Raw genomic sequence first — 18284 nt, 5'->3', positions numbered from 1 at the left:
TCCTTATATACTTATATATCTTGCATTAAACCTGTTTCTCCAGTAAGCATTAATATATTTTTAGTGATAAAGACAAGTATGTCTTATTTGCAAACATTTAGGCATGTTTGTCCCATAATATCTGTGGGAAATTAGTTCTCAGACCCTCCTTGCCATAGATAGAAAAATCCAAAGATGCTCAAGTCCTCCATACAACATAGAAAATAGTATCTACATAAAACCTATGCACATCCTCCTATATACTCTTTAAACCATCTCAAGTACTTATAATACCAAATATACTTTAAATGCTATGTAAATAATTAGGCTGTATTGTTTAGGAAATAATGATATATTCAATATAGACCTTTTTGTACATTGAGGACTGAATTTAGGACTTTAAGCAAGGTACTCAAATACTCTGCCAACTGAACTACAATCTCAACCCAGACATAAAAAATTTAAAATTATTATCTCCCTTACATTTTTAGCAATGAGGCTAAAATAAAAGTCTAACAAAAATTTATTTTTTTGGTCTTTCTCAGACAGGGTCTCACTATGTAGTTCAGGCTGGCCATGCACTCATTTTGTAGCCCAGGCTGGTCTCAAATTTACAACGATCTTCTAGCCTCAGCCTCGAAAGTGCTGGGATTACACATGTGCACCACCATGCCCTGTTTAAAAAAACATTTTTAAAAACAAGGTTGCCCTATTCAGTCAAGGCTGGCCTTGAACTCACTATGTAGTTCAGGCTTGCCTTGAATTTGTGATCCTCCTGCCTCAGCTTTATGAGTACTGAGATTATAAGTGTGTTGTACCACACCCATGTACCACATCCAACTTTTTTGTTTGTTGTTTTTGTCTTTTTCCTTTTTATCGGTACCGGGGATTGAACTCACGACTGCCTGCTTGCAAGGCAGGTGCTTATGCCGCTGAGCTAAATCCCCTGCCCCTATTCTAAAGGTTTTTGATTTGAGATTGGTTGAACCCACAAATGGAACCTGAGGGTATGGAGGGCCAGGTGTATCCATGTACATAGGTGTCTACCGAACAATCAGTTAATAATTCTAGTCTCTGAATCTTGGTCAGATAGTAACTGAACACAGTCTAAGTTTCTAGAACTGAGCCCTTGCTTTACTCAGGCATATGAAAACTTCTGGCTATTTTTTGGGCTCTGAAATTCTCAACACAACAGGATACTCTGTGAAGGTATCTAGGTGATATAAAGATATGGCACAAAGTAGGCGATCAACTATTTGACTCAGCCCTGCTCTGGGGACTCAGCCCTACTCTGCTGTTCCCCGATGGACATTTTCTCACAAGATTTTAGGACATTTCTGTCTTATGCAGTTTTCTTTTATTTGATCTACCACATCTCAGGCCTTTCACAAGAGTATTTGAAAATTCCTAGCGACAGAGAAAGAGGAGCCAATATAAATGCACTTTCAGAAAATGCTGCTATGGGGCCCTGCCTGGGTTATTGGGGAGCAATGCCTTTTTAGAACCACATGGAATTCGCATTCCGCCTGGCTAGACTGATCTAAACTGTTCAAGCTAAAATTTGAGCCGCTACTAAAATCCAGAAACTGTCACCTCTGAAGAGTAGGACGTGAGGAGTCACTTAGTTTGAGCCTCCGTAGGCCCAAAGGATCCCACCTCCTTCCACGGGAAAACCTATAAGCGCTTATTTAGTGGTGAGCGACAGCTCCCTTTAAACCAATAAGTTCCGCTCTCTGAAAGGAACCCGCCCATCCCTTGTGTCGTCACTTGTACTCTTAAAATGATAGGACTAAGCCTAACGCTTCCTTGTAGCTACATCTAAACTGGCAGGCGGGTATATGCGTTGAAACGTGACCGTAGCCCGACCTTAAAGAGGAGGGAACAGAGGGGGACTGGAGTCTTTTAACAACAGGCGGACTGGTGCCTGCCCCTTTAAGGGCGGGGCGTCCGGACGACTGAATCCGAGCCCCAGATTACCCAGAGTTTCCGTCACAGAGTGCGGAGAAAGGCTGCTTGGTTGGGTCCGGGTGCTCCGCGGCGGCGGCAGCGGCGGCGGCGGCGGCGGCCTCCCCCCCCCCCCCGCCCCCGCGCTCGTCCTCTCCGGGCCCGGAGACATTCCGTTCCAGTCATGCTGAGCAGAGTATGGAAGCGGCTGACTACGAAGTGCTATCCGTGCGAGAGCAGCTATTCCACGAGAGGGTCCGGGAGTGCATCGTGAGTGTGGGACTGGGCAGGACAAGCAGGACCCAAGGTGGGAGGCTCGGTTGTGCGACGGGGTGAAGTACTGCCATCCAGGCTCAGCGCCGCCAGACCTTGTCTTCATCTCGGGTCGGACCGAAGGGGTGGTGCCTGGTTGGCGAGCCGTCGGGGGATTCGCGGGGACCCTGCTCAGTAAACAAAGCCTGTCGGTTTCCGTTCCTCCGCGCCTAGCCCCTCCCCCAGCCTGACTCCTCGGGGCGTTCCCTGCTGGGGTCTTCGCTGAGCAGTGCTTGGGGAACCTGCCTAGCCTGAGAGTCCGAGAAGAATGGGTTTGCCTAGAGCGGGTTGATGAGTGTTCCGTGCAGACTGGGTTGAGGGCCACCCCAGCTGATAACTGGATGAAGGCAAGAGACTACACCCCGAACTGGGTTTTCGGAAAGACTTAGGAGACGTGGTGGTGGCAAGTGGGAGGAAGGGGCCTTGGCTTGTCTTTCCCTTTGCCAGGGGTGATTTTAAGGTGTAAAGATGGGCAACAACCAGGGTTCCCTATTTTCCTCACATTGTTTGTTGTTTGTTTTGCCTTACGTGAGTGCTGGGAATTGAACCAAGGGCTTCAGCTAGGTAATACATCTGCTCTACGACAGAACTACACTCTCAGTCCCTTCATTAGTGTTTGTTTGAAATATTTGCAAAGTTGGTTTTCCAGCTTTCAGCCATTCACCAGTTTCCCCTGTGAGGGGTCTCCTCAGAGCACAACAGAGCACACTATTCCTTACTCCCACACTGCCAGCTAAAACAACAGCTGAACCACGCAGCAATGACTCCTTTCTGGGCTGGGGGCACCCAGCGGCTCATAGGAAATTGTATCTTCCTCAGCCCTGCTTTGAATTTTCATCTCTGTTTGTCCAGGGTGCCACACAGTAGGCACCTCTCACCCTGTCCAATCCTAAACTAAAGGGGAAGATTTGGAGGGATGTAAAAAGGTTTGTAAGGTGAGTTGAGGGAAGGCCCTGTGATGGGCTTAAACTTTTCTCTGGCTGGGCGTTACGCCATCCTGGGCAGAGTCAGATTGGTAAAAGGGTAAGGTGTGTGAGGATAGTCGTAGGTTTACCTTTATCCATGAGCACTGGAAAGTAAGAAGTATGTCAGTCCCTGTGTCAACTCCAGTAAGGGTCTAATTTCAGGACCAGACCCTGGTTTCTTTTTTTGTTCACTCTTTGATGGGTAGACTCACATGGTGGCATAGAGCTTTGGGCTTGCTGTGGAGACACACTCAGGCCTTGAGGCAGTGCAGGTGCAGACGCCCACGTGCCTAAAGAACTGAGAGAGTTTAGATCTCAGACCAAAAGCAGCCTCCTGGATGTCTTCCCCCATCCTCTAATACCAGCACAGGCCAAGGGCAGTCTGAAGTTTTTGTGTGCCTCCTGCACCTGACTCACTTAGTGGCTTCAAAACAACCTAGCCACTGCTGGAACTGCATGGAAATCTGCTCTGACCTTTAGAGCACTCCCACCTTCCTTGCTATTATGCAAGTTCAGCATTAGGTTGTAAAAATCTTGCAGCTACAGTCGGAGTAGTTCTGCTCCCCTGATGTCAAAAGCTAAAACGTAAAAATCTTGTAGCTACAGTTGGAGTAATTCTGCTCCCCTGATGTCAAAAGCTAAAACGTTTTCCATACCGCACTGTTTTGGGTTATTTTCTCTTAATGTATATTGCAGTATGCAGGCAGATTCCCTGTGAAGTGACCTCCTGCTGGGGACTGGGAGACCCCTTAGGCTGATCTTTTGTTTTTGGCTTTGGTGTTTTTTTTTTTTTTAAGAGTAGAAAATTTTATTAAATGGGGAATGGGAATAACTCCGGGGAGGGGGGTGGCCCATGATCCCATTTCTCAGAGGAAGTTTTATAGAGCAAAATCACAAAATGAGTACAATTTGGATCAAAACTATGATCAATTAATAAGACAAGTATAGCCATTTAAGTAATATTGATCCGGTGGGGAAGCAGATCATGTAGCAAGTATACATGGATTACATCATTAACCTTGATTGGTAGTTTTATCTTTAGTTTTAGTCTTTGTAGTTGTTGTTTGTTTGTTTGTGTTTGTTTTTCCTTTTTATCGGTACCCGGGATCGAACTCACGACTGCCTGCTTGCAAGGCAGGCACTTATGCTGCTGAGTTGAATCTCCAGCCCCCTGTAGTATTATTTTTTATGGAAGAGGATGGCCCACCTTCCCTAATGAGATAATGGTTTATTTCTATGGGAACTCTGAAAAGGGTTATACCAATAACTCAAAAGTGGTATATCACTTCTCCATTGTTGGTGGGAATATAGACTGGTACAACCATTGTGGATATCAGTGTGGAAATTCCTCAAAAAACTAGATTCCATTTGACCCAGCTGTTCCTCTTTTTGGTATTGCCTCAAAAGAATTATGTTCAATATGCTGAGTTTGTGTTCCCTGAAATGGGAGAGTAAATTCTAAGGAATAACAGGTTAAGAGTAGGAAAATTTATTGGGCATGAAGAATGGGGAATAGGAGTAGTTCCTGAGAGACTGCAGGGAGTCTTAAATGGGTTGCCCTGTTTTTGTTTTTTGAGACAAGGTGTTGCTTTATAGTTATAGTACAGGCTAACCTTGAACTCACTATGTAACCCAGGCTTGCCTTGAACTCATGGTAGTCTTCCTGCCTCAGTCTCCTAAATTCTGGGATTATATAGGCCTGCACCCCCTTGCCTGGCTCACAAGTCTTAATCTTGTCATTATGGCCTATCTTAAATGCAGCAATATCTTTTATTTGGCTGGTTTTGTTTTGTTTTGGGGCTTTTTAGTCAGGCTAGCCGTGACCTCATTGAGTAGTCCAGGATGGGCTCTAACTCACAGCAATCCTTCTACCTCAGCCTCCTGAGTGCTGCAATTACAGGTGTGCACTAGCACACCCAGCTCCAGGTTAGGTTTAAATTTGCAATTTTCCTTTCTCAGCCTCCTAGAGTGCTAGGATTCCAGATATGTATTATGGCTGTATATATTTTAATTTGTTTTTAATTTTTATTTTTTCCCTTTGTTTTTTTTGAGACAACTCAATGTAGTTCAGGCTGGGTCTTGAACTCATTATGTAGCCCCTGCTGATTGTGAACTCATAGTGATGTTCCTGCCTAAGTTCCCAAGTGCTGGGATTATAGGTATGCGCCACTGCACTCAGCTCTAGCTGGTAATTTTTCTTGAGACTCTCTGACCTTGATTGTGGAGCTAAGCTGACCAGTGTCGTCTCTGGATAATAACTATGACCTGGAGATTAGGTAGGGATGTGGTACGTGTACTGAGATTAACCTGCCCAAACTCTGCCTTGACTGTCAATTGGAAATCCACCATTCAGGGGCATGTGATAGACCTGAGAGGCCTGACCCTGGAGTTGGATGTCACTTGAGGTAAGGTCCGGTACAAGCTCTAGAAATGTTGCAGATGTTGGCCCCCAATAAAGCCTACTCATAGATTAAAGGCGGATTAAATGAGCCTCTGCTTTGGGCCCAGACAGAGTAGAAGTTCCATTTTAATCTAGAAATATGATCCCTAGATATTCTCCTGAAGTTTGCCAAGGCAACAGTTGGAATAGGGTAAGAGTAGTGTGCCAAGCCAGGCATGGGTGAACACCTGTAATCCCAGCACACTGGAAGGCTGAGGCAGTAGCATCCTAATTTTGAGCTCAGTGTCCAGACAACTTAGTGACTTAGACCCTGTCTCAAAATTAAAAAATAAAAAGAGAGGGGGGATACAGCCCAGTGCAAAGACCCTGGGTTTAATTCCCAGTACAGAGAGAGAGAGAGAGAGAGAGAGGTTCCAGGAGGACAAGTCACAATCTCTCTTCAAACCTATTTCCCTTTCATGTATTGTGCTTGAAGTACCCTCCCTTTGGTTCTGTGGCCTATTTTAGGCGCATATATGTGTGTATATCCTAGGAGTTTTTTCTTTTCTTTTCTTTGGTACTGGGGATTGAACTCACTACCATGTGCTTGCAAGACAGGCTGCTGACCTAAATCCCCAGCCCTAGGAGTTTTCATCTTATCAGTGAGGGTTGGGCTAAAGCTTATCTCCCCCCAGAAAATTCCTTGTAGGGCTGGGCATAGTGCTGTTTCCCTAAGTGTGCAAGACTGAACTTGTCTGGTTCTTCATCAAGCCCCCAAAAGAAGCCCTGACAAGAAGAAAGTAAAGATAGGACCCCAAAAAGTATAGAACCTCATTTTTGAGGAAGTGACCAAGGAAAAAAAGAGAGGCTCTTGGGTCTTGGAATGTGCTGCAGATGAGAGCATCTCATTCTGGTTCACTTTCTGCCACAGATCTCAATACTTCTGTTTGCGGCGCTCTACATCCTCTGCCATATCTTCCTGACCCACTTCAAGAAGCCTGCTGAGTTCACCACAGGTACTTGCGATTTCCCTCCCTTCTGCCAGAGTTCCTGTTGCCATGGAGCCAGCCTCAGGGGAAAGGATGTTAGAACCTGTGGGGAAAGGAGAGGTGGTTTTGCTGGGCTGTTCTGGAGCCTTCTCCTCTTCAGCCTCTCTTTGTGCACAGGCAGGACCATGGTGACATAATAGGAAGTCTAGATAGAAGTGTCTGCTAGCAGTAGCAGTCATGTAGCTTTTTTAATCTTCAGTTTTCATGCTGGAAAATGGGCATAGCAATGTCTACACAGTGTGTTGTCTTTATGTAGCCTAAGTGAGGGCTTTCATGAACCTGAAGTGGGCAACTACAGAGTGCAGTGGGCATGAGCTCTGTATATCATCTTTCCTAGTGTTTCCATACCCAGGACCAGACACCTTTGTGATCACTGAGCCCCAGGATCTGGTGATGGCAGCCTTTATCTTTACAGAGTGTGCTCAGACTGTAGCTTTTCTTCTGTAGACATTGTGTGTCTGGGAGAGAGAAGAACATACTTGCCTCAGTCCCTAGCCCCAGCTTGCTCAGATCATCATGTTCTGGTCCCAGCCTTTCCCTTCTTGACCAGCTACCCTCATGTAATTCCCCTGGGGACTTTCTGTGAATCTCCCCTCTTGCCTCTCCTGAAGTCTATTTCCTTCACCCAGCTACTAATGTAACATACTTCACAGTCCAGTTGTTTATGGTGTCAGAGAGAAACCTGTGATGGAAGAGACTGTGGGAAGAAGGGATAGAAGTATATATTTTCTCCATTTAGAGCCTTTAATTAATTTTGCTTTCTTTTTTTCACTGGTTTTTAAGCTGTCCTTGTACTCACTTCATAGCCAAGGCTGGCTTCAAATTCTCTGAGATCTGCCCTTGTCAGCCTCCCAAGTGCTGGGGCTATAGTTGTGTGCCATCACGCCTGGCGCCCTGATCTTTAAGTTGCCCCCTTGGCTGGAGAATAGGTTGTAGGGCCCACATTGTGAAAGGCCTGTCTTCCAGCTCTGCTTTCATTTGAGGGCAGGGATTGTAGGGGACTGTAACCCACTTGGCTCCCAGAGCTGTGCACTGATGTGCTGTCTCTTCCCCATGTCTTTGTCTCTTGCAGTGGATGATGAAGATGCCATAGTCAACAAGATTGCGTAAGTATCAATACTTCAGCACTTGACACCAGTGGCCTTTATTTACTTTTTATTTATTAGGTACTGAGAATTGAACTCAAGACCTCGTTCTTGCCAGGCAGGTGCTGTGCTGCTGAGCTAAATCTCTGGCCCACTAGTGGCCTTTCAAAGCTGGGATGTAGGGAGATCCCGAGAGTAGGAGGGACAGTGGAATGTGTATAAATAAAGTTTTTACCCCATTTCTGACTTCTTGCTGCTTTCCCTCGCTCTGGGAACGCTCAGAAAAGCTGCTATTCCTGTCTCCCTGGTTAGACCAGGAGATTCTAGGAGTCTCACAGCCAGGAACTGCAGTTGGGGCCTGAGTCACCGGAAGTAGCTGCAGTTTGGCTTTACTCCCCAGCAGCTAGAGCTTGGGGAATGAAGTAAAAGGGCTGGAGAAAATGGAAACCATGAGGGAAGAAAACAGTGGGTTTTGAAAAGAAACTTTTACTCCAGACATTTTTATTCTCTGTACTTTTCATCTCCTATGGACCAACTAGATAAAAGTGGCCCAGCTAATGCAGCTCTGCTCTGAAGCTGGGCATCAACTTCCCCACGTCTGCCTTTGTGCGTGTGCCTTCTCGTGGTGTAACCATATGCTTTCATTTAGGCTGAAAAGGGAAGCTTAGCAATTCATACCCCTAAGAGAGGAGAAAAGCCACACACCTTAGCTTTGCCAACATGCCTGGCACACCCCATAGGCATGTTGGGAGAGCCACATTCCGAGGGTAGCCTGGGCAAGTGATGTGGCCGGTTGTTAGGTACCCATGAATACCTGAGGTTGTACCCATCTCATGACCAGGGCTCCCTTGGAGGTGAGGGCTAAGGTGGAATAACAGTGGTATAGCCCAGGTAGACAGTTCCTTCTCTAGGTATTACTGCTACCATTGATTCTAGAAGCCAATGTGCCTTAGAGGACAAATGAGACATCTTGGGCTCAGGTTAGGTAGTGAGTGCCAAGCTAAGCACCATCCTGTTCTCTGCCTAGGCTCGAGCTGTGTACCTTCACCCTTGCGGTTGCCTTGGGTGCTGTCCTGCTCCTGCCCTTCTCCATCATCAGCAACGAGGTGCTGCTCTCACTGCCACGAAACTACTACATTCAGTGGCTCAATGGCTCTCTTATCCATGGTATGTGGCTGGAGTCTAGGGTAGGGAGAGGGTAGGTACAGGCAGCCTTGGGCTAGTTAGTCATGTGTCACCCTCTTTTCCCTCCCTACCAGTCCCTGTGGGTCACTCCCCTTTGTTGACCACCCCTGTTTTTACTGTTTTGTTTTGGTTTTTTTTCCTTTTTACCTCTAGGTCTCTGGAACCTCGTTTTTCTCTTCTCCAATCTGTCCCTCATTTTCCTCATGCCTTTTGCGTATTTTTTCACTGAGTCCGAGGGCTTTGCTGGCTCCAAAAAGGTTAGTAGGGGATATATGGTCCATCTAAGCAGTAAGCAAACACCTACTTAACTGGATCAATAGAAGAGATTTCAATGAAGAAATTGTTTGCAAGGCTTTAGTCAAAGTTAAGGGAACCAACAAGAAATCTGAAGCTACAGTGACAATAGGAAGTCAGTACTACCTCAGATCTGTTAGGGAAAAGGGAGGAACTCACAGCTAATGCTGGAACTAGAGGGACTTTTATCTTAGTGTCATAGTTGCAGCTATCATGATACTAAAAACCTTGATGAAACCATGATGAAAAAAAACCTTGGAAAAATCCTGGAGGTATTTTTCTAACCCCTGCTGCTGTCTTTCCATTGGGCAAATTGAACCAGAAACCAGAGAACAGAGAGTTTGTGTTATATAAAGAATGGATCTTGGGAGGGGTCTTACTAATAAAGAATACCTGGGATATGGGGTGATCCTGGATTGAGGAGTGGCTGAGCAGACATTGAGCAGAATAAGAGGGAAACACACCGTTCTGTGGAATCCAGCCAGATGTGTTCCCCAGCTCAGCTGCTCTTCTGATGTCCCTTCCTTACCCACACTGCCCCAATGTTGACCCCTCCTCCATTTCTGTCCTCTAGGGTGTCCTGGGCCGGGTCTATGAGACCGTGGTGATGCTGGTGCTTCTCACTCTGCTGGTGCTGGGAATGGTATGGGTGGCGTCTGCCATTGTGGACAACAAGGCCAGCAGGGAATCACTGTATGGTGAGAGGCTCAACTTCCTCCTCTCTCCCAGCTTAGTGAGTCTTCAATTGGCCAGTGTCCCCATTCCTTGGGAACAACTGTATCTCTTTAAAGAGAAGAGTCACCAGTTCTCCCAGCATTTGTGAGGCTGAGGCAGGAAGATTGCTTTGAGTTTGAGGACAGCCTGGGCTACATAGTGAGTTCAAGACCAGCCTGAGCTACATACAAGACTCTTTATCTCTAAACAAATAGTACATTTAAAAAAGTGGAGAAGAGCAGCTTTCTCTTCCTTATACTGATGTTTCCAACTCATGGGCTTCAGCTGGGCGTGGTGGTGCACATTTGTAATCTTAGCACTCAGGAAGTTGAGGCAGGAGGATCTCTGTAAATTTAAGGCCACCCTGAACTACATAGCAAGATCCTGTCTCAAAACAAAACAAAACAAAACTAATAAAAGTTTTTTTAAAAAGTAGAGAAGAGAGGCTCCCCTTTCTTTAGATTGAAGTTTTAAACCATTGGGTTTCTGGCCTCATCCACCCTGTAGATACAGTCCATTGAAGCTAGGTACATTGGCAAATGCCCATAATCCCAGCTACTTGGGAGGCTGAGGCAGGGTATCCTAAGCTCAAGGCCTATCTGGACAATTTAGTGAAATACTGTCACAGAATTTTAAAAAGGGTTGGGAGCTGGGCATAGTGGCATATGTTTGTAATTCCACTACTGTGGGAGGCTGAAGCAAGAGGCCAGCCTGGGGATGTAGCTCATTTCATAAGCCCTCCGTTTAATCCCCAGTACTCTCACAAAAGAGGTGTGTTGGGGGGGCACTGGTGATAAAGCTTAGTGGTACATGAGTGGTACACATACTGCTCTCAAGGACCACCAAAAAAAAAAAGTTAACTCGGGGGCTGGAGGTTTAGCTCAGCGGCATAAGCGCCTGACTTGCAAGCAGGCAGTCGTGAGTTTGATCCCCGGTACCGATAAAAAGGAAAAAGACAAAAAAAAAAGTTAACTCACTCTTTAACAAAGTAGAGGACCTGACCACTAATCCCTGTGACTGGAACCAAATAGCAGTTGTACTCATCACTAGATAGGGCATAAGATCTTCTACTCCTTAGAGTCCCTATCGCTCTTCTGCTAACACTTTTCCTCATTAGTTGCCTAACTACTGAAGGCTGGTTTTGTTTTGTTGTGTTGTATTCTGAGACAGGGTCACACTACATTGTTCAGACTATCCTTGAATTCACTGTATAGCCCAGGCTTGCCTTGAACTCACAGTGAGCCTCCTGCCTCAGCCTCCCAAGTGCTAGAACTATAGGTTTGTGCCTATGGCAAGCTCCTGTGGGCTTTCAATACCATGTCCTTGCCTAGACTCAGCCTGTCTGATTGCCAGTAAGCAGGAGGAGGGAGGTGAACTATCATGCCTTTTCCTTTGTACCCTTAGACTTGTGGGAGTACTACCTCCCCTATCTCTACTCCTGTATCTCCTTCCTCGGTGTCTTGCTTCTCCTGGGTGAGTGTGCAGGGTGTGGGAGGGAATGGTAGGGCCTTGGGCCAGAGCACCAGGGTAGAAGAAGGGATGGGGGAGGGGTGGAGGCAGGGTGGGGAGAAGGATCTAACAAGTGACTGGTACTGGCTCTTGTCCCTGCAGTATGCACTCCATTAGGCCTTGCCCGCATGTTCTCGGTCACTGGGAAGCTACTGGTCAAGCCTCGGGTAGGTGGTAGTCTTCCTTGTCCTTTGATCACACAGGGTAAGCGTCCTATAAAGCTGGAGTCAAACACTGAGGTAGCCCTGTGCTTGTGTAGTGCATAGCTTGCAAAGGGCCACAGCCTTTGTTGCCTCTATATCCTTTAACGCTGTCATTTGGAGCTGATCACGACATGCAAGCAGAACATAAAGCAGCTAGGAGGAATTGAACAAGCTTGCTGGCCACTGGCAGGGCGGGGAATGGAAGTTAGAGGAAGGACTGGGACTGTAGGGCCTGGATGACCAGGGTTGTGTGGGATCAAGGAATCTTTGACAGTCTCTCCTTTCCCTGCTTCCAGCTACTGGAGGATCTGGAAGAACAGCTATCCTGCTCAGCCTTTGAGGAGGCTGCTCTGACCCGTAGGATCTGTAGTAAGTTGCAGTTCTACCCAGCTGGAGTGGCAGGTTAGCCTGGGCAGGGGATGTACGACCAGGATCTAGCACTATCTTCTCTGCACTCAGATCCCACCTCCTGCTGGCTGCCTTTAGACATGGAGCTGCTGCACAGACAGGTCCTGGCCCTGCAAACACAGAGAGTCCTGCTGGGTATGTGGCTTGGTAGAGTTTGGTATTCCTGGGTTTCCCAAGGACAAGTCTTTGTTCCAGGTTCTTGCTCATAGCCTCCCAACTCTGCAGAGAAACGACGGAAGGCTTCAGCCTGGCAGCGGAATCTGGGCTACCCCCTGGCCATGCTGTGCTTGCTGGTGCTGACTGTGAGTATATAGGTTGAGGTGGGGGTGGGCAGTGGGCCCTTGACTCTCCTCAGGAAGGACAGAGATGCAGGGAGCTATCTATCAGTAATAGTAGTTATTTTCACTGAGTGCCTACTTTTTTCCTGCTCTGTGCTAAGCACATTTCAAACCCCATTTTGTAAATAAAGACAAGAATTAACTTGTATAAAGTCACACAGAGCCATTTAATGGTTATGCACATTTTCCTTGAAATGAGAATAAGAGTTTAAATTCAATTCATCCCTCCATTTAGTATATACTAGTCTAATTAGAACAATCTTATAATTAGAAGTGTTCCCTGGTTTTCTACACACTTTTCCTCTCTGTCTCTCTGTCTCTGTCTGTCTCTCTTTCTTCCTGTGTCTCTGTCCTACCATGTCTCTCTCTCTCTGGTGGTGCTGGAGATCAAACTCAGTTTTGCCCTCATGCATGCTAGGCAAATGCTCTACTACTGAGCTACATCCCTAGCCCCACAGATACCTTTTTCCTATGCAGCCATTTTGCAATCCTTCAAAGCATTGTATCTCATAATATCCCTATAGCCGGATGTGCTAGTACATTCCTGTGATCCCAGCACTCAGGAGGCTGAGGCAGGAGGATCATGACTTTGAGGCCAGCTTGGGCTACATAGCGTCACTCAATCTCCCTATCTAAAAAAATAAAACCAGGGGCTGGGGATTTAGCTCAGTGGCATAAGCGCCTGCCTGGCAAGTTCAAGGTCATGAATTTGATCCCCAGCACCAATAAATAAATAAATAAAATAAAATAAAATAAAACAAAACCCTCAAAACTACTCTGTTGGTAACAGCCTTGAGACAGCTCCTCACACATAGGTAGAGCTAGATTTGGAAGTCGCAAATGTTGGACCGCACTGTCCATTCTTAACATTGCGCTCTGAGTACAACTCAGCGCTGGGCAGGGGTAGGAAGCTGACCTTGCCTCACACAGGGCCTGTCTGTGCTCATCGTTGCCTTCCACATCCTGGAGCTGCTGATAGATGACACGGCCATGCCACGGGGCATGCAGGTATGGGCTGCCCCCCACCCCCGGTCTTTTGGGAAGGACTTAAGAAAGCCTGGGGAGAAGGGCAGAAGATGAGGAACAAGGAAGGCTGGGTGTTGGGTGGTGCTGATGGTAAGAAGTGCACCTCACCTCAGGAGTACTGCTCTCCCTTCAGGATCCTTCCCTGGGTCAGGTCTCCTTCTCCAAACTGGGCTCCTTCGGGGCCGTCATCCAGGTTGTACTCATCTTGTATCCTTCTGAAAACCCACCAGTGCCTCTGCTTGCCAAACCTGTCTCCTGGGAATCTGGACAGAGCTCCTGTGGAGCTCTTCTTCTGGCATCTGTAGAGAGCCATGGGGAAGTGCAAGCTTTCACTAACCATGGTTCAGGAAGAAGAAAAAGACTGACTTTAAAAGCAGGGCTCGGGGCTGGGGATTTAGCTCAGGGGCTCAGGACTGGGGATTTAGTTCAGGGGCATAAGCACCTGCCTTGCAAGCAGGCAGGCAGTCGTGAGTTCAATCCCTGGTACCGATAAAAAGGAAAAAGACAAAAAAAAGCAAGGCTGGGGGGGCTGGGGATTTAGCTCAGCGGCCTAAGTGCCTTCCTTGCAAGTGTGCGGTTGTGAGTTCAATCCCTGGTACTGATAAAAATGAAAAAGGCAAAAAAAAAAACCAAAAAAAAAACAGGGCTGGGAGAAAGGTTCATTCCCTGTGAGATGAGGTGTTCATACATCCTGGGAGCTGGCAAGTTCTTCCCTAACCCAGTTTCAGTTACCTGATGGTGTCCTCAGTTGTGGGCTTCTACAGCTCTCTACTTTTCAGGAGACTGCTGCCTAGATGGCGAGATACAGCCATGACTCAGGTAAGTGAGCAAGAAGAGAGGAACTTCCTGGTGGCATGGGTGGGTACTGGGTATGGGCGCTTCTGCTACTCACGCCTCTCCTTTCCCTGTGCCCATTCAGATAATTGGAAACTCTGTCTGTCTCCTGGTCCTAAGCTCAGCACTTCCCGTCTTCTCTCGAACTCTGGGTAAGTAGCAAAAGGAGGTAAAGGGTAATTGGGCATGGAGCACATGCCTGTAATCCTAGCACTCCGGAGCCAAGGCAGGAGGATCATTACAAGTTCCAGCCTGGGCTACAAAGTGAGTTCAAGGAACCTAAACTGCATAGGAAGATGCTGTCTCAAAAGACAAAAAAAGAAAAAAAAAAAAAAATAAAGGACGTAAGAGGTTTGACTCTTTTCAGTGCCTGCTACTGCTTAGCAGGCACTATGCCAGTGGGCACACATACGCATGTATATACTTTTCTCTGATTCCCAAAACAGATTTAAGAGATACCACTTTATACAGATGAGGAAACAAAGACTCTGAAGTACTTACCTTAAGCTTCAGAGTACTATTGTTTGGATTATCTAATAAACATTCTTATTTGCATGCATGAAGCCTTGGGGTTCAGTCCCTAGCACCACTCCCCAAAAAAATCTCAGAAAAATAAAGAACAGAAAAAGCTTATTGATCGACCTCAGAGTTAGTTCACTTGTTTGTTCATTTGATGCAACTGAGAACTAAACCGTTGGCCTTCACACTACATTCCCCAGCCCATGTTTTAATTTCTATTTTGTGGGGGTTTATTTATTGATTTATTGTCTTTATCATCTTTTTAGACAGGGTTTCACTATGCTGTTCTGACTGGCCTTGAATTTATTTGTAGCCCAGACTGGCCTTGAACTCACAGCAGTCCTCCTGCCTCAGCCTCCCAAATGCTAGGATTTGGGATTGGCATTTAATTTCTATTTTGAGACAGGTCTCATTAAATTTCCCAGAGAGCAGTGGAATTACAGATGTGTACCACTATGCCCAGCTTACCCTGAGCTATTATAGCTAGTTGGAGGCAAGGCCACATTAGGCTAGAGCATTTGTTTCCTGAACCCCAGGCCAGTGATTTCTCCCTTTACTGGAACATCACATAATGTTTTCAGTCTTTATGCTGCCTTTAGAGCTTTGGTCTAGAATTGATAAAAAAAAAAAAAAGTCCAAAAAGTATGACTGGTTTTGTCCAATGTAGTGTGGGAGCTACAGAATAATAATCCCACACATACTGCATCATTTTCTGTGCAGTATAATTTGTATTTTAGTCACCTGTTTAGTTCTTAAATTTACACAGGTTGAATATCCCTTATGTGAGATGCTTAGAACAAGAAGTTTGTCAGATTCTGTGTTTTTTGGATTCAGGGATATTTGCATTAACTTTACTGATTGGGTATCCCTAATCCAAAAATCTGAATCCAAACTGCCCCAAACCAGGGGTTGCTTCTTTTAGGGAGACTTGGGTAGGAAGGTAACTTGAGCTGGGTGACATAGGGAGACCCTATATCGAAATAAAACAAACTGCTCAGCCTGGCCCAGCACTCTGGGAGACTGAGGCAGGAAGATTGCAAGTTAGATTGCCCAACTATTCCTGTTTCAAAATAAAAAGGGCTGGGAATGGAGTTTAATCCCTAGCACCCGCAAAATAAACAGGGCTGAGGATGTAGCGTAGTGTAATGTTCCCTAGTACTCTTTTTCTCCCCCAAAGAAAGCTTTCCCAGTATTAAGGAGATTCAGCCTATAGTCTTCACCGGGATGTTACTTCTATTTGTGCTTTGGGAATTTAGTGGGAAAGTATGTTTGTGGGTCTATTAGTTCTGTTAGATTGGATACAGGTAGCAATATTTGGATGGGGATCAGATCTTTGATTCATAATATTAATACTATTGTTATCAAAGTCTAGTATTAGAATAGTATTTCACATCTATAGGGCTTTATGTGTGTTGCCTAATTTAATTCTTTCAGTCCCATTCTTCATTTTGTAATCGAGGAGTCACAGAGAGATGAGGAATTTTTCCCAGACCACGTAGCTTAGTCAGGTGGAGTTGAAAAATGAACCAGAGCAGTCCTATCACAGCCTGAGCTCTTAGCTCCTGTACTGCTTTGTGTTTTAAAGAATACTTAGTGACCAGTTTGCAGATTCCTAGCGCAGGAACAAGTTGGCTTGGTATTTCCTAGGGCCACCTGGTGCCAGAGCAGAACCTATTGGAGGAAAAGAAGCTAGACTCTGAAAGGGAAATTGGAGTGAGCTACCCTGCTGACATTTTGTTCAATAGCTGGGAAAGTGGCCTTAAAATAAAATAGAGTTTGGAGCTGGGTGTGGTTGGTAGTTCAGGTCTTAATTCCAGCATTTGGATACCTTAGGATCACTATGAGTTCAAGGCCAGCCTGAACTACAGCAAGACTCTGTCTCAACAAAAAATAAATAAATAAAAATAAGAAAATAAAGCTTGCAGGACATGAATGGGGAGCCCAGCCTATCATACAGTGCAGAGCTGTCCAAGCTGTGTCCACCAGGAGGCAGCAGAAAGTTGGGCTCCTACCAGGAGAGGGTTGGGAGCCCCCTTCTCATCCTGTTTGTTCTACTCCAGGACTCACTCGCTTTGACCTGCTGGGTGACTTTGGACGCTTCAACTGGCTGGGCAATTTCTACATCGTGTTCCTCTACAATGCAGCCTTTGCTGGCCTCACCACACTCTGTCTGGTGAAGACCTTCACTGCGGCTGTGCGCGCAGAGCTGATCCAGGCCTTTGGTGAGAAGTGGGATGGTATAAAGCAGGGCACCTGGACCTGTCATGCTCTCAGGAAAGAGGCTGAGCTTCCTGCCTAATGTCCAACATATTTCACTGGGGACCACCTGGTTCTGTGGTTCGCCTAGCTTGTCCCTGAGGAAGTGGACCTGTGTCCCACTTTCAACTGCCCATCTCCCCTTCTCCAGGGCTAGACAGGCTGCCGCTGCCTGTCACTGGTTTTCCTCGGTCATCTAGGAAGAGTCAACATCAGTGACCTCTATCTGGGGGAAGAAGGAGAAAACTAGATGCTGCCACCTGCTGCCTAGGCCTGGAGGGGAGCCCAAGGGTGTTGGACCTCAGGACCTGGAATCTGAAGGGATGGGTAGCCGAGGGGAACTGAGCCATCTTCACTGACGCATAATCTGAGCCAGAGTTTGGGACCAGGATTCTTTTATTTTCTAGACTATAGCCTCAGCATGGGATATGGCTGGGTGACTGGTCTGGCTCTTGGTCCCAAATCCATTTATACATCAATCTGCCTCACTGCTGTTCCGGGCCATGCCCATAGCCATGTTTACATGACTTGATGTGCAATAGGGTAGGGTAAGGGTGGGAGGGACTGGGCCAGGGCAGGCTTAGGAGGCAGGTTGTCTCCCTTGCTTCTGTCCAGCAGAGCCTAAGCACTGTGCTGTCCCCTAGGGGCTTTGGACCACTGGAGAAACTGAGAGCATAGGGAGAAAGAGGCTGCACTCATCAGCAATAAAGTTGATCCCCGGGTTTGCTTTGTTGTTGTTGTTGTTTTTTAAGCTTGTCTCTGTGTCTGTCTGAACAACCTTGTTTCCTCTATCTTGAATCTACCAAGTAAGGCAAACAGAGGACCTGCCACCGTTCTTGCATTCTCCTCTGCTACACTGTTAGTGTCCTGTGGGAACACAGAGTTGGTGTTAGACCGTACAATTGGGCAGCCTTGTTTAAGGCTTGTTATTTCTGACTGATCCTTACACTCAGGGTCTTGTATCTGAAGAATTGGGGATGTAGCTAGGCAAGCTGTCTCACACATGTGATCCCATATTTGGGAGGCTGAGGCAGGAGAATGGCCTTGAGTTTAATACATCCTGAATTTAAGGCCAGTGTGAACTATGTAGTGAGATAATAGAGCCAGAGATATAGCTCAGTGACACAGCACCTGCCTGGCAAGCAGAAGGTCATGCATTTAATGCTCAGGCTGGGTAATTTAATGAGATCTTGTGTCAAAATAAGGCTAGGGATGTAGCTCAGCACTGGGCCCCTGAGTTAATCTCGCTATTGCAAATTTTAAAGGGTTGGGTAGTGCTGCCTG

General features: G+C 46.4%; 1 protein-coding gene across 4 annotated transcripts; it reads left to right on the top strand.

Moving 5' to 3' along the window:
• Positions 1 to 1790: 1790 nt before the first annotated feature.
• Lmbr1l (limb development membrane protein 1 like) lies at positions 1791 to 17722 on the top strand. Of its 4 annotated transcripts, XM_003475811.5 has the most exons (17): positions 1792 to 2193; positions 6512 to 6596; positions 7702 to 7735; positions 8742 to 8881; positions 9053 to 9156; positions 9768 to 9891; positions 11312 to 11380; positions 11519 to 11583; positions 11916 to 11988; positions 12079 to 12162; positions 12253 to 12329; positions 13296 to 13373; positions 13525 to 13598; positions 14120 to 14210; positions 14311 to 14377; positions 16805 to 16966; positions 17152 to 17722. In XM_003475811.5, exons 1-17 carry the CDS (start codon positions 2122 to 2124, stop codon positions 17217 to 17219), a joined length of 1467 nt encoding a protein of 488 aa, XP_003475859.1. In that variant the 5' UTR covers positions 1792 to 2121; the 3' UTR covers positions 17220 to 17722. The 4 variants fall into 4 exon arrangements, with proteins under 4 accessions (XP_063110747.1, XP_003475859.1, XP_063110748.1 ...); XM_063254677.1 differs by lacking the exon at positions 11312 to 11380 and having other exon boundaries at positions 1791 to 2193; XM_063254678.1 differs by lacking the exons at positions 1792 to 2193; positions 9053 to 9156.
• The last annotated feature ends 562 nt before the right edge of the window (positions 17723 to 18284 follow it).

This window comes from Cavia porcellus, unplaced genomic scaffold, assembly GCF_034190915.1.
Source record: "Cavia porcellus strain 051 isolate PalLab524CR breed Dunkin Hartley unplaced genomic scaffold, mCavPor4.1 scaffold_8, whole genome shotgun sequence".
NCBI lineage: Eukaryota > Metazoa > Chordata > Mammalia > Rodentia > Caviidae > Cavia > Cavia porcellus.
This window is presented reverse-complemented; position numbering and strand designations above follow the sequence as displayed.